A 14,727-nucleotide genomic window follows, 5' to 3' on the forward strand; every position below is an offset into this window, starting at 1 on the left:
CTGCGATGCGTCTGCAGTGATGAGGAGATTTAGATATTTCCTTAGAGAATCAATCAATCGTTGTTTTGGACTTGAAATAAGCTAAGTATGCTGTTTCGCTCAAGAAAAGTAAAGAAATTCCTTGACTGAAAGGGTCAAGAAATTTCCTACAGAGAGCCCCTTTGAAGTGACATTTCTTCTCAACTGCGTACTGCGATCAGAAAAAAGTGATTTTCTTGACCATTTCTTGGGAGAAATTTTCCACGCATCGAGATAGGCGATTCCTTTTCTTGTCAGTAGCAAACCGGCCTATAAACGTTAAATAATTAGGGTTCTTTCAAGAGCACTAGATCAGGTATGTACAAATAAATTTTATAAATAAAACAATTTTATAGCTTCAAAAATGGTGTTGTTGTGATTTTATTTAGAATTGCACAAAATATACAGTTAAACATTATTCATGATCGATATCGATACAATCAGGAACTCTTGCAGCCAATAAAGATGTATACTCATCATGCTGAACAGTTATTGCACTTCTTATAGCGCTTAAAACATCAGTTCAACAACTTGCGACAGATTAAGATGATCTTCCTTTAATTGACCAACAATGCGTTTTCAGACAGCTGGTTGATTAAATCATCGTATTGTATCATTGGATGAGTGCTGATATAATTGGCCCAGCAAGACCAGTTTATATCATCTCCCCTCAAATGGTGAGCATGTTTAGACTTGAGGATTTATTTCAATTGCTCCAAGAATACAATGGATTTCGTACCAGCACTATCTCTTCCACTGGTCGTAGAAGCTGACTTTCGACCGCATTAAATTTTTGTGCTGAATTAATCGATTCTCAGTACCTAGAGGTTATCATGGTTATTATTTTCCCTAGCCAGCTTTGAAGAGTACTTGTTGTCACATGTGATGAAAATTTAATCCTCTTTTCAGATTTTTCCTGAAAAACAATGAATTGATCCATGTCCTCGAATCTTGATTCATTTTCATTCCATTTAGCTTCTGAAACTGATCTTGAACTTCCTTGATCTAAGGTTGCTTTCGAAAAAAGCTGTTTGCAATCGCAAAAAATAATCGCTTTGAATGATTTTATTTTTTAAACCTTTCATGTATATTTCATCGATTGCATATATTTGCCATTATTAGGTAGGAGGAGATCCCCCAGTACCAGACAGCACCCATTGACGGATAAAGTTGAAAAAATAGGAAATCATGGTCCAATTAAGATGGTGTATTAGAAGAAAAGAAAGCTATCATGGAGAGTAGTGTTTGCGTAGAATAACACATCCTTGAAATATTCACGCCTTTAAAAAAAAGTAGAGATGTTTGAAAATCCTTTGAAAGTCGACACATCGCCTTAAATGTGTGCCTAATTAGTAATTATTTTGAATATGGCAAACAAGTTTTAATCACGCAAGCATGATCGAATTTAACCAAAATTTGAAAGTATGAATGTATTTTGTACCATATTTAAATAAATTTCGGACAAACTAATACTTTTGTCAAGCACCTCCTGTCCCCCAGTTTTGGACAGCTTGATTTATTATATGATATCTTTGCATTTTTTTCAGTTGTATCTCAAAATAAATTTATTTTTTTTATGGATTCCATCGATCATGGCATTAAACATGCAATGAAAATAAGAACAATGAACATTCAGAATCAAAACAACATAGTTAATTGCGTTATTTTTTCTCATATATGAAATAAACTTTATATAGACATATTGCAAACTAAGTAAACTCAAATTGTTCTTGTAAATGTTGCAACTGCATTAAATTGGCTATGAAATACTATTCCTGGAGTAGAACCATTCGATGAAGTACAAGTTTACAGAAATCGAACAATTTCTAGATTATGGCCGGTATTGGGAGCCCCTTTTTATGGCCAATACATCATCAAAATTAAATGTCAAAATTCATGTTTATTTTTTCGTGTGTGCTACAAAAATGATAACATTTATAATAAATGGGTAAAAAGATCACATATTTTTTATTATGGAGTCACTAATTATGCGTTCGGAGCTGGGAGATCGCCCCCTACACCATCCCTCATAGCTGCCCAGTAGCCGGTTATTTAGCCCTCTGGTGGCAAGATGTTGAACCGTAGAGGATGTTTAGGTACGTTTATCGGTATCATTCATGACACAAAATGACCAACACTTACGGAGTCCTATATGCACTGGTAAATAGTACCGTGAGGTGCTTTCGGGTAGAAAAAAGTTTGATATCAAGGGAAATGCTGAGGGTAGGTAAAAACTTAGTGTCTCAGGGGTTTGTCTTAAGAATTTTTATAACGAAAGAGAAATATTTTAAGCCTATATGGTATAGATAATCGGAATCTGAATAAAACATGTGCACTTAAAATCGTTTAGTCATTTTATTGAATTATGTTTTTCAAACATACTCCTAAATAAGTTAGGACAGGCGTTTAAAATTAAAGATGTTTTAAATATATACAGCGTAAAATACTGTCAAAAATTCTGATGCATTTTCAACACTTCTAGATCACTGTGTAAGGCCCTGCATTACGTTTTCATGAAATCATACGTTTCGTTTCTTCAAAATAAAATCGCACAGCTATATCAATCCTCTACGAAGCGACAACCGCATTCGTCAGGAGTATCTTAATGTAAGATGGCATAACAACGGCTCTAACAACGCGGAGCTAACCTAATCTACTCTATATCCTATCCTACTCAGTGTGACCATCATTGGTGTACAGTTTGACGATTTCCTCGATACTGACGAACGAACCGGAAATCAGAGCGAAAATCGAAAACGCGCTGAAGATGACGTTCTTGATCAGGATCCACTTGAACGTTCCGAGCTCGTTCGGCCACAGGAAAACAGTTTCCACGACGCACGGCACCAGCAGACCCAAACTGGAGAAGAAGACCGCACCGACCAGTCCGATGAAGGGTTCTAAGTCAGGGACGGCCAGTGCAATTCCTCCCATCAGGATCATAATGCCTGTCCGGATGGCGATCTGCGAGAAGTTGTGCTTGTCTTTCGGGATTTTGTCGTGGATCTTCTTCCACAGGATGTCCATCGGGACATAGAATTGCAAGCCAAAGGTGAACAGGATCGCAGCAGCGATCAACAGTTGAGCAATCTTAGCCAAGCTGTGGATGATAGTGGGAGATTATTAGTTTACGCGTTTTTGAGTTTAAGCTCGGTAAGGTCTTACATATCTTCAGTTGGAAGGTTCAGGGTGATACTTCCGGCCGAAATATCTCCATACCGCACGTATCCGAAGAAACCGATGACAGCATACAGAGTGATGACGGTACCCATAGCGGTGTTCAGAACTCCTGGACATCCGAGGAAGTGTTGCGGCTTAGCCATGGAATTCTCAACGGGCATGACGACGCCGATGCCTTCCATAGCGAAGATGACAGTACTGTAATGCACATTTGAACTCTTAGATATGCGAAAAACTACGAGTGGCCTCAGAAACATACCTGAAGAACAGAGGGAGAGTAGCAAACGACGCAAAGTTTGGTTTATCGTCGAAAACCAGTGGGTCCTTGAAGATGTAGTACAGCGTGATGCCAAAGGTCACAACGATAAACAGGTTGGCCAGCGCCGAGAACGGGACTAGGTACTTGAGCGTACGAATTTGACCGATCAACAGGATGGGGATCATCGTCAGCAGGATGTAGATTCGGACGCTCCAGTCCAGGTCGGCGGCCACGTTGATGACCTTCTCGAGCGAACTTCCGATGAACACGATGTAGACGCATCCCGCACTGAAGTACGTGGCCATGAGACCGTAGTCCACGAAGAGTCTGCAAATGGCAAATGAAGAATTTGTGAATGACAAATTAGTTTGGAAGCTACACATCATTCATGGGGCTTTCCCTAGCCTTGTGGAAATGTTAACGTGGTAAAGCAAAACAGCGCTAGATGTGTATACATTCGATTCTCGGTATGGCCCATGATCTTGTCGTACAGAAAATTTCTTTGACATTCTTAGCCGTACTATACACTATTTGTAATTGCCATTGTGTGAAGGTTTCAGGCGTTTTAGTGGTCTAGATAACTTTTGGCAGTGAAAACTTTAAGTTGTAAAAGTGGCATTAGACCACTTAGCTGAGAATTAGGCTAAGGTTTGAATGGAGATGTTGATTGAACTTATTATCTGGGACTTAGAATGTTAAGCAATGTTGGGAAAATAATGTTTCATACCATCATGTAGTGGACAATACATAGTTATATGGTATACATATTTTCATAAGAACTTTTTTACAGATGAAATTGCATAGAACTCAAATAGAATACAAAGATTTAAAAGGAAACCAAAAGCAAAGAACATGAGTCTAATGATCATCTATAAAGAAATCGAAATTCTTTAAATGACATTGCCAAACAAAAAAAAATAATAGAATGTGCCAATCATGTATACAACAACGCGTAGTTGCAGCAATTATCAGAATCGGTTCAGCACCTTTTGCCGAAAACAAACAAAAAAATGTAGGTATGGGACGTAATGAGTTTCCCATATCATCAAACAGCATGTTCGTTCCGACGTGTGCGAAAATATTAGCACTCACGGAGACCTGTCCAAAGTGTCGTGTTTTGCTTTTGATGCATGAATGCGTTATCTGACACCTTCAGGGTTGGAGTTTGGTAAATAAGTATAAGCGAATAGCGATAGATCGTAGAAATCAGTCGCAACTGCAGTTTTTGACAAATTGCCATCCTTTGCGAAGAGAATCTGTCGTACTTACAATGATTATTATTATAATTATTGTACACTGAAACCTTTATTTACGTAACTTCTATTTATGTAAATGCCATTTACGTTATATTACGTAAATGGAATTTGAGCAGATTTGAGGCTGTTCGGAATTCGTTTTGCAATTACTTGAGCAATTCTCGCTGAGACCGGCCCACTATTTACACTTGGTCTTTCAAAATGTTTAATATTATGCTCATTCGAAAGCTCCTGTTGAGTAAGTAAAGAAACTGCATTCGGTTGGACAAATTGAAGGACCCCTCGATAGTTATAACTAAAACAGTTTTTGAGGAACCCTCGATTTGTGACAATTCTTGCCGCACTCAAACTGCCATAACTCGAAAATTTCTTCAACAACCCCTTCACAATAACATGGTTTTGGAAAGAGAAAACATAGGAGCTTCATTCGCACAAATAAAAATATTTGGCGGTCATACTGAATTTTGCCACCATATTGGATTTTATCGGAAAAACTGGATTTTCACAATGTCTGTATAGTGGTTATCACGCCCAATGGTATGGGTGCCCTAGTGTAGATGTAGTTGTGAACCTTAGAGGAAAACAATATGCACTCAGTCTCGAAAAACACCCAGAAACCGGGTGTAATTTTTTCAAATTGGGTAATATTTACATATGCATTTTGATGAGTCTGGAAAGGGTGTGCAAGTTTCTTTGAGGAAAACAAAAACAAACTGTGTATGACGAACGTATGCTAGTCTACGTGTGTTCAAATATCACTAAGCTCTATTCTATGTAGTTCTTGGATAACCTTAAACAGTCGTTATACTAACATCCTGATAGAATATAATTAAATGAGTTCGCATGCGTATCAACCCTGTTCATAGTAATAGTGTTTCAAGGAACAAATCATGCGTCTCTAGATGAATTCCAAGTAAAATCTGTCAATGACAGAACTCCACCATCTTCAACTTGCAGTGAGTATTGCACATGTTTTCGTTTTGGTAGAAAAAAATGTTTTCCATAGAAAAGTCGATCATTTGACACAATAATAACTTCTGAGTTTTTGCATGAAATTAATTTGGAAAATTGTAGCAACGAAATTGTTGATTTTCGAAGCAAACGCTCCATGGAGAAGTTGTAGTCAGTGGTGGAAAGAATCATGCCGGTAGTGGACAGTTTGAGCTACAAGAAAAAAAATATACACTGGAAATTCCTTTTTTATTTTTTTCTCGCTTTTTAGATGAAACAGATGTTCGAAATAATGTTTTACGATGGAGAATTGTTTTTAATAAAAAAGTTTTTCTAAGAAAAACTTTTGGTTGATTTTCAAGATTTCATAGTTTTATTCAGATAAATACGTTTTGATGATCAAATAAAAATCTTGTATTTACTTTGAACAATAATGATTACAGTCAGTGACGAAAGTTAGTAACCAAATGCTGTTTTCCATACAATATGTCCTAGGTTTGGGGATCTGCATCTCAGCTTCTGATAGTCTGAATTGGCGAACTACAAATAGCCTGTTTGACAAACAGTGTTTGTGGATGGTTGGTTTGTTCGACAAAGTTGTCCACTTTCAGAAGTTACGCAAATTTACAGAACACTTCAATTAATTACGACGTACTGCTTTTGAATCCAATTTCAAAACATTTCGGTTACTAACTTTTGTCTTTGAACACCTCCCTGAAACTTTTCGAAAAAAGTGACTGAAACGTAAAGCAATCACTACAGGCTATTTGTAGATCGTCTCAAAGTTTCGACCAATTTGAACTAACAGAAGTTGAGACTCTTTACCCCAAACTTGGGCATTTTGTATGGAGAAACAGTACATGTCGGACTCAATTATCCGGAGTATCGATTATTTTTTTCTCTCTCTCGGATATTCGAATCCTCCGGATAATCGAACCACTAAAACAAAAATTAAAATCTGCGATAAAAGAACTTAAATATTATCTTTTTTCGTTGTTTTATTTATATGATGCAGTGGCGTAAAAAGAAATTATTTCTAGGAACATTAGACGTCTTGAGAAGAAAAAAATAAGACCGGCATACAAAAAAAAACAAACTCTTTTTCCAATCCCCCTTTTTTTACCTACGTCCAAAACTGCTAAACCATCCATACTGAACTTGAACCATTTGGAGTCATTTTAAGCCATTTTAAGTCATATTGGGCTATTTTGAGCAATTTCCGACCATTTTCGATATTTTAATACTTTTAAATCCATTTTAAGACATTTTAAACTGGTTCAAGCCTTGTTAGTAAATTTTAGGCGATTGGAGGCAAACTCAAGCAATTTAAAGCCATTTAAAGTTATTTTGAGCCATTTTAAGCCATTATAATCCATTTCGAGTAATTTAAAGCCATTATGAACCATTCTAAACTATGTTATTTATGTCAAAGCCATTTTTAGTCATTTTTATAAGCGGTTTCTTCACCACCGCTTAAGCCTTAAACCTAGTTTAACTATATGGGTAAACATGGTTTACGGCTTAAGCGAAGGTGAAGAAATCGGCCCTTAGTCATTTTGGGCCATTTAAATTATTTGAAGCCATTTTAAGTCAAGACAAATTTATTCATTTATTTACTTATTTGATAAATTCATCTGACAGTTGTCTACATCAATATACTGAATAGTTATTGCAACATCCTTGAATTTGTCACCCTCCTTTAAAATCATTCAGAAGTCTTTCCAAAACTAAGCCAACTTAAGCCATTTTTAGCCATCTCAAGTCATTTTAAACCAGTTTAAGTTATTTTAAACCCTTTTTTAGCGAATCTAAGCCATTTAAGCGAGTTCAATTCATACTATGCCATTTTAGACCATTTTAAGTCATTTGAAGCCGTTTTAAGTTATTTTAAGCGGTTTTAATCCATTTTTACCCATTTGAAGCAATTTTAAGGCCTTTCAAACTATTCTAAGCCGTTTTAAGCAATATTAAGCGTTTTTAAGCAATTTAAAGCTATTTTAAGCCATTTGGTTCAAATTTACCATTTTAAACGATTTTAAGTTTTTTTTAGGCCATTTCAAGCCATTTTAGATATTTTATAATCGTTTTCAGCTATTTTAGGCTGTTTATAACCATTTTCAGCTATTTAAGGCTGTCTAGCCATTTTAAGTTATTTCAAGCGATATTAAGCAATTTAAGCGATTTCAAGTCATACTGTGAGTCATTTTTCACCATTTTAAGCCATTTCAAGTCGCTTTAAGCCATTTCAACCCATATGAAGCGATTTAAAGCCCTTTTAATCCATTTTAAGCGATATTGTGCCCTTTTAGGCCATTTTTGATATACTAATCCATTTCAGATTTTTTAATGCCATTTTAAGCCATTTATAACCGTTTTCAGCCATTTTAGGCCATTTCAAGGCCTTATAAGCTATTTTAGCCAATTTAAGCCGTTTTAAGCCCTTTAGGCGATTGCAGGTTATATTAAGCCATTTATAGCCACTTAAAGCCATTTTAAGCCATTTTAAACAATTTCAAGCCGTTTTAAGCCATTTTTAGACATTTTAAGCCGTTATAAGCCATTTTAAGTCGTTTTAAGAACTTTTCAGCCATTTTAAGCAAATTTAAGCCCTTTTTCAGCCACTTTAAACGGTCTTATGCCATTTTAAATTATTTTAACCCATTTTAAGCGATACTTCAACCCATTTTAAGGAACTAAGTCCTTTTATGCCATTTTAAACCATTTTAAGCAACTTGAATGCTTTTTAAACCATTTTTTTATAACACTGACTTGTTAATGCTTCCTGTGGACGATTTGCCCTTTTTTAAGGAAGCACCACACTAGACAACGGACTAGCATGCAACGCCCAGTGGCACAGCTGGAATACTTTTCTGGCGAGAAGTTTTCCGGACTGAAGTGGGAATCGAACCCACACTTCTTGACACGATGCGGCTAAATGTTTGGTAACACTAACCGCACGGCCACGAAGCCCCATTTTAGATATTTGAGGTTATTTCAGATCATTTAATGTCATTTAAGCCCGGGATAACCGTTTTTATCCATTTTATAACCGTTTTAAGAAATTTTAGTCCATTTTCAGCTGTTTCAAGCCATTTTAAGCCATTTAAATACATTTTAAGCCGTTCACGTTATATCTGAACCAGACGATTATAAAATTCGAATATACATCGGATTTTTTCTCACTAGAGATCAGTATTTGGTCTATATTTTAATAATAGGAAAGTTTTAAAATATTATATCGGTGAAATTTTTCCCATACATTTTGTATGGGCTGAAATGCGTCGAAAAATATAAAAAAGCCTGATCACTTAGAAAGATGGCGTCTTCGGTAGAGTTGTTCAATACCGCAAATTCATTCTTTGTTTAATCCTTGAAGTTCAAAATTTTGTAAAATATTGATAGTCCCTGAGCTTCTGAACAACTTTGCCAAACGTACCTGTCTAAAGTCAAGATCCTGCAATATCCGTAAAACAAAAATTTCATGCTCACTAGCGCCACCTGGTGGCAAAATATCCTATTTATTGGCTGAAATAATGATAGCCCTTGAGCTACTGAATAAATTTGCCAAAGACACTATCTTTCTAAGTAGTCAGACTCCTGAGATATCTGCAAACAAGAGTTTCATGCTCACTAGCGCCGCCTTGTGGCAAAATTTTGAACCAACTATCTCGAGCAATGATAGTCCTTAACTTACTAAACAACTTTACTGAAGACGCCATCCTTCTAAATGGTCAGGATCCTGAAATATCTGCAAAACAAAAGTAAAACTTCCATGCCCAATAGTGCCACCTAGCGTGCCACCTTTGTTGCAAAATGATAGCATATAAATCACAACTGTTGTACAAAGTACCTCACAACCAGAGGCATGTGCATCGTTTCCCTATGTATTTGACGTTTCACGCTAGCATATTGTGCAAGTCTTGTTGCGCATAATCGTGTTTCTTGCAACAAATGTACGATGGAATTTGAACGAAATTGTTCGAAGTGTTACGACTGTTAGTCTGTGCTATATGGTTATAAATTTGTTCATAAACCTTCAATAGATCACTGGTTACTAGAGTGGTTCAAAAAATCGTTTTTGCTCCACACCGCTCATTCGATTCTAGATCAAATTCTGAGTGTCCTCCCAAAATTTGAACTCATTTGGATGAAAACTGAGACTGCACAAGTTCTTTAAAGTTTATATGGGAATTACTATGGGAAAAGCAAGCAATTCATTCAATCGATCGTAGTTTTTGCCCATGTGCTCTTGGGGATTAGAGCTACGTTGATACTGTGCGATACATTCATCAGCTACAACTTTGCTGAAGACCGTTTTCAAATCGGACGCCTCAGTAATTAGTTATTGATTTATATCCAGTCACACATTCTCCAGCAGTGCTCATTTAACTTCTGAACAGGCAACATTGCTGCACCTGGCGCGAAAGATAGCCCGCACAAATCATGGCTACTATGTTTTACTGCATAGGGTAAATTGGTATAATGCGCCCCAACCGGGCAATACGCCCCACTTCATTTTCAAGGGTTTGAGGCTTCTTTAGTACGTAATTATGATTACATATCTTGAATATCAGCGAAAAAATGATGTAGCGCATATTAGATCTTTGAGAAGTATAAACAACCAATAGAAATACCAAAAATACCGAAAATCAGCTTTTTGGTGTGAAATTTTGGGTCTGACAGGCAAACATCATTGTAAATGAAGCCCGTCCTTTACTATTCTACTTATTACAAAAACTTTTACCGGAAGACGACCGCTAATGGACCCTTTTAAGTTTAGCAAGTGGTGGAATTCTCCTAGGAAATGTTTCTACAGCGCTGCACACTTTTTTCTACGGGAGGGGCATATTGCCCGGTTTGTTTTGAAACGTCAACATTAGAACAGTTTTCATAAAACGTCTTGTACGCTTTTTAGAAGCAATCTGGCAAGAGAAAGTTGCATGCAGAGCATGATCAACTAAGTAAATAACATTTTGACACCAAAAACTTTAGATATAATGCATTTGCTACTGCGATAGAGCAGTTTTGCCTTAGGGGGGGCGTATTATACCTGTTTACCCTATATCCAGTGATGCCCGAAGAACAGCTCAATAATTATAGCCAAAGTTTGACAACTCATTCAAAAATCAATAACTAATTACTGGGGCATCCGATTCAAAACCGGTCTTCGGCAAAGTTGTAGCTGACTATTGTATCTCACAGTATCAACGTAGTTCTAATCCCCAAGAGCACATGGGCAAACACTATGACCGATTGAATGAACTGCTTGCTTTTCCCATAGTAATTCTCATATAAACTTTAAAGGGCTTGTGCAGTCTCAGTTTTCATCCGAATGAGCTCAAATTTTGGTAGGACACTCAGAATTTGATCTAGGATCGAATGAGCGGTGTGGAGCAAAAACGTTTATTTGAACCACTCTACTGGTTACGTCTGTGAAACTGAAGATCTGTACTCCAAGTAGCTATTGGATAATATTGAACTCAAAACATGGTAGAACTTAACTTACTATATGAGCCCGTATGGGTATTATCATCGTTTGCAATGTTCTGAAAATTCACTAATAGCATACCATAGTGGAATTCGTGATGGCTTTGCATAGTAATAGATTTAAAAGAAAGAAAAAGTATAGTGCAGTCTCTGAATGACTTGCTGGAATAAACTGCTGCCGGAACACTGGAAACAATTCAAAAGCAGTCCTAGGAGTGATTCATACTAGAATATATTGAACTTTTGATGAAATTTTTGGAAAACGTCTTGGAAGAATTTGAAATTCTCACAAGTATCTTTAAGGCAATTCAAAGAGAAATCAGTATATAAATCAAAGAAAAATACTGAAACAATGCTTGAAGCATTTCCCTTTAAACAGATCTTGAACGAATATGCGACGGAATTTCTAGAAAATCGCTAGGCGACTTGAACATCTAAATTTGAATCCCTGCAGAACTTCTATTGTACATACCTGTGAAATTTCCTGAAAGAATACATAATATCTTTTGCAAAAATTCTAAACAAGCATCCAGTGGATTTTCTTCCATATAAAATGTCTAAAGTAAATCATAGTAGAATCTGAAAAATCTAGCACAAATATCCGGAGAAATTTCAGTAGAAATCGAAAAACAAAAATCCCTGGCAATCTTTTGGCAGAATCTGGAAGGATTTCTAAAGGAAATTCTAGCATAGAAATTGTTTGATGTATCTGTAAAACAATTCATGAAAATCAATGGAAAAATTCGGAAGAAATCCCTGGAAAATGTTAGTTTTCATTAGTCTGGTGTACTTCTTAAAAATTGGTGGAATCCCTGATCAAACACTTGAACAATTTCTTTTAGAAACTGCTAAAGACAATCTTGGAGCAGAAATTTCTGATGAAATAATTCGGAGATTACCTTCCGTATCGAAAATACTAGAGAAATACATATACGCATTCCTGGAAGAATCATTAAAGAAACTAATGGTTAGAAAAGCTATTGGCGATATTAATTACTAATGGAGGCTGAACTAGATCGCCAAGGTAAATTAACATTCAGCTGACAAAATTTTTCACAAGTTTTGTCACATAAGTATAATATTTAGTCCATATCAACCATCACATTTTCATACAAACTGAATAACAGAAGCGAGAATTAAATTTACGTTATGATTTCATTTACTGTTCAAGTATCCCCGACCCATAACGTAAATGGAGGTTCCAGAGTACACTTCATTGGAATTGCAAACATGTCTTGTACTAAAATACATAACTTCATATTCTGCATGGATTATTCATTATAATTCAGGAAGAGCGTGTTGCGTTCGTGCTAATCTACTCACTTTGAAAAGTTAGCCATCCGCCGCAGCTTGACGGGTCCATACTGGAAGACACGTTCTGCGGTTTCCGCAAAGCCGAGCACCGGTATCCGCGTCCTTTGACACACCTGATGTGAGGTTTTGACCTGCGGGAAGGAAGATACAATCGATTTGTGTTGTGATTACTTTATTGTACAGGAAAGGATGAGTAGATGGGTGATAGGTGTCATGTACGTTGCTAAAATTTATGCGAATCTTGTGAGCTGTGAAGGACGCGCGCACCGTTGAAGTTCATCAGCATCGAGTCGGTAGTGGATACTATACGAGTACGGAAGTACGTACGCTACGCGGGACATTAAAATGCCGTACGATGAGAAACAATTATTATCGGCATCATCGTCATCGATGGGCGGTATAAAATTAATGTGATTGATATGCTAATGAGGGATGAGTGTTGGTTGGTAGCCAAACCCTCCTGGAGAACAGTTATGGTGATGTCGCGCTATAAAGTGTCGCGAAATCGAACGTGATGATACTGTTGCGATTGGTCGCGTGGTTTGGATTTCTGATCGATGACAGTTGCATTGAATCACTTTCTTATCAGATTGGAGCTCATGATGAATCTATTTTTCTGTTGGAAAGTGAGTTACGCGATGTGTTGCGTCAGGATAGAATTGCCATATGGAATTCAATGTTTCATTTATAGGTTATCTAACCAATACACAATTGTAAGTAACAAGTAACAAGTAACAAGTAACCAGTAACAAGTAACAAGTAACAAGTAACAAGTAACAAGTAACAAGTAACAAGTAACAAGTAACAAGTAACAAGTAACAAGTAACAAGTAACAAGTAACAAGTAACAAGTAACAAGTAACAAGTAACAAGTAACAAGTAACAAGTAACAAGTAACAAGTAACAAGTAACAAGTAACAAGTAACAAGTAACAAGTAACAAGTAACAAGTAACAAGTAACAAGTAACAAGTAACAAGTAACAAGTAACAAGTAACAAGTAACAAGTAACAAGTAACAAGTAACAAGTAACAAGTAACAAGTAACAAGTAACAAGTAACAAGTAACAAGTAACAAGTAACAAGTAACAAGTAACAAGTAACAAGTAACAAGTAACAAGTAACAAGTAACAAGTAACAAGTAACAAGTAACAAGTAACAAGTAACAAGTAACAAGTAACAAGTAACAAGTAACAAGTAACAAGTAACAAGTAACAAGTAACAAGTAACAAGTAACAAGTAACAAGTAACAAGTAACAAGTAACAAGTAACAAGTAACAAGTAACAAGTAACAAGTAACAAGTAACAAGTAACAAGTAACAAGTAACAAGTAACAAGTAACAAGTAACAAGTAACAAGTAACAAGTAACAAGTAACAAGTAACAAGTAACAAGTAACAAGTAACAAGTAACAAGTAACAAGTAACAAGTAACAAGTAGCAAGTAGCAAGTAACAAGTAACAAGTAACAAGTACATAATATCAAAATAGAAACTCGGTCAGAGTCAGAATGATTCCCAACCGACAAATTAGAACAACCAGAAAGCAACGCAATTCATCCCAATCATTTACGCCCCACGTCAATGACCATACGATGCCATTTGAATGGAAAACCTTGAAAAATCCTTTCGTGATCCAAGCAAAATATCAAAAACATAAAACCGTCGTCGTACACAAACCATAATTTGTGTGGCTATCTAGTTCGACGCGTGCCCATTACGTTTGCTACCATCGCCATTCGCCGCCACAATCAGAAGACAAAACAAAAACTGTTTACACCACGCATACCTAGTCTTAAGGAAAATTCGTCAACTCCCGCATAACGTGCCCGTGTGGCGGCGACTATCGGGTGTTTATACATTACCCGAACGTGACCCGCATGGCGGATTGATCAGGTGCGTGAGTTAATCGTTCCCGTTGAAAAATGGATTACTCATAATAGCGAGCAAAGAGCGATCAAACGTAGCATATTAGGAATATCCGTTTCGCCTTAGCTTCGTTCTCGTTCGGCAGGATTAGCCAACCGGAACAAGAATAGGTTTCGGCTGGATTGAATTGAATTGGCTATTTTTTGGTTTTATTCCAATAACATGACGAGTAATATGATTAGGTGAGATGTGATTAGCTAGCGTTTTTCAGATCGTGCTCCACGAATCTTTGTCTGATACTCCGCGACAGATCCTAATATATTTACCAATGCTCTCAAAAATGTTAATTATGAAATACATTAAATATGAATGTACAGCATTTAACCATAACAAAAATATA

At 36.5% G+C, this 14,727-nt stretch overlaps 1 protein-coding gene across 2 annotated transcripts in view; it reads right to left on the reverse strand.

Annotated features, from left to right (window-relative positions):
• Positions 1-2,354: 2,354 nt before the first annotated feature.
• LOC5579654 (proton-coupled amino acid transporter-like protein pathetic) overlaps positions 2,355-14,727 on the reverse strand; it is a 90,716-nt gene continuing 78,343 nt past the window's right edge. For both annotated transcript variants that reach the window (XM_021848836.1, XM_001648078.3), the window contains exons 5-8: positions 12,475-12,596; positions 3,458-3,784; positions 3,184-3,396; positions 2,355-3,118 (exon numbers count right to left, since the gene is read on the reverse strand). In XM_021848836.1, coding sequence (XP_021704528.1) covers positions 2,689-3,118; positions 3,184-3,396; positions 3,458-3,784; positions 12,475-12,596 — 1,092 coding nt within the window. In that variant the 3' untranslated portion in view covers positions 2,355-2,688. The remainder of the gene's footprint in view (positions 3,119-3,183; positions 3,397-3,457; positions 3,785-12,474; positions 12,597-14,727) is intronic.

The sequence above is a fragment of the Aedes aegypti genome, chromosome 3 (assembly GCF_002204515.2).
Source record: "Aedes aegypti strain LVP_AGWG chromosome 3, AaegL5.0 Primary Assembly, whole genome shotgun sequence".
Taxonomy (NCBI): domain Eukaryota; kingdom Metazoa; phylum Arthropoda; class Insecta; order Diptera; family Culicidae; genus Aedes; species Aedes aegypti.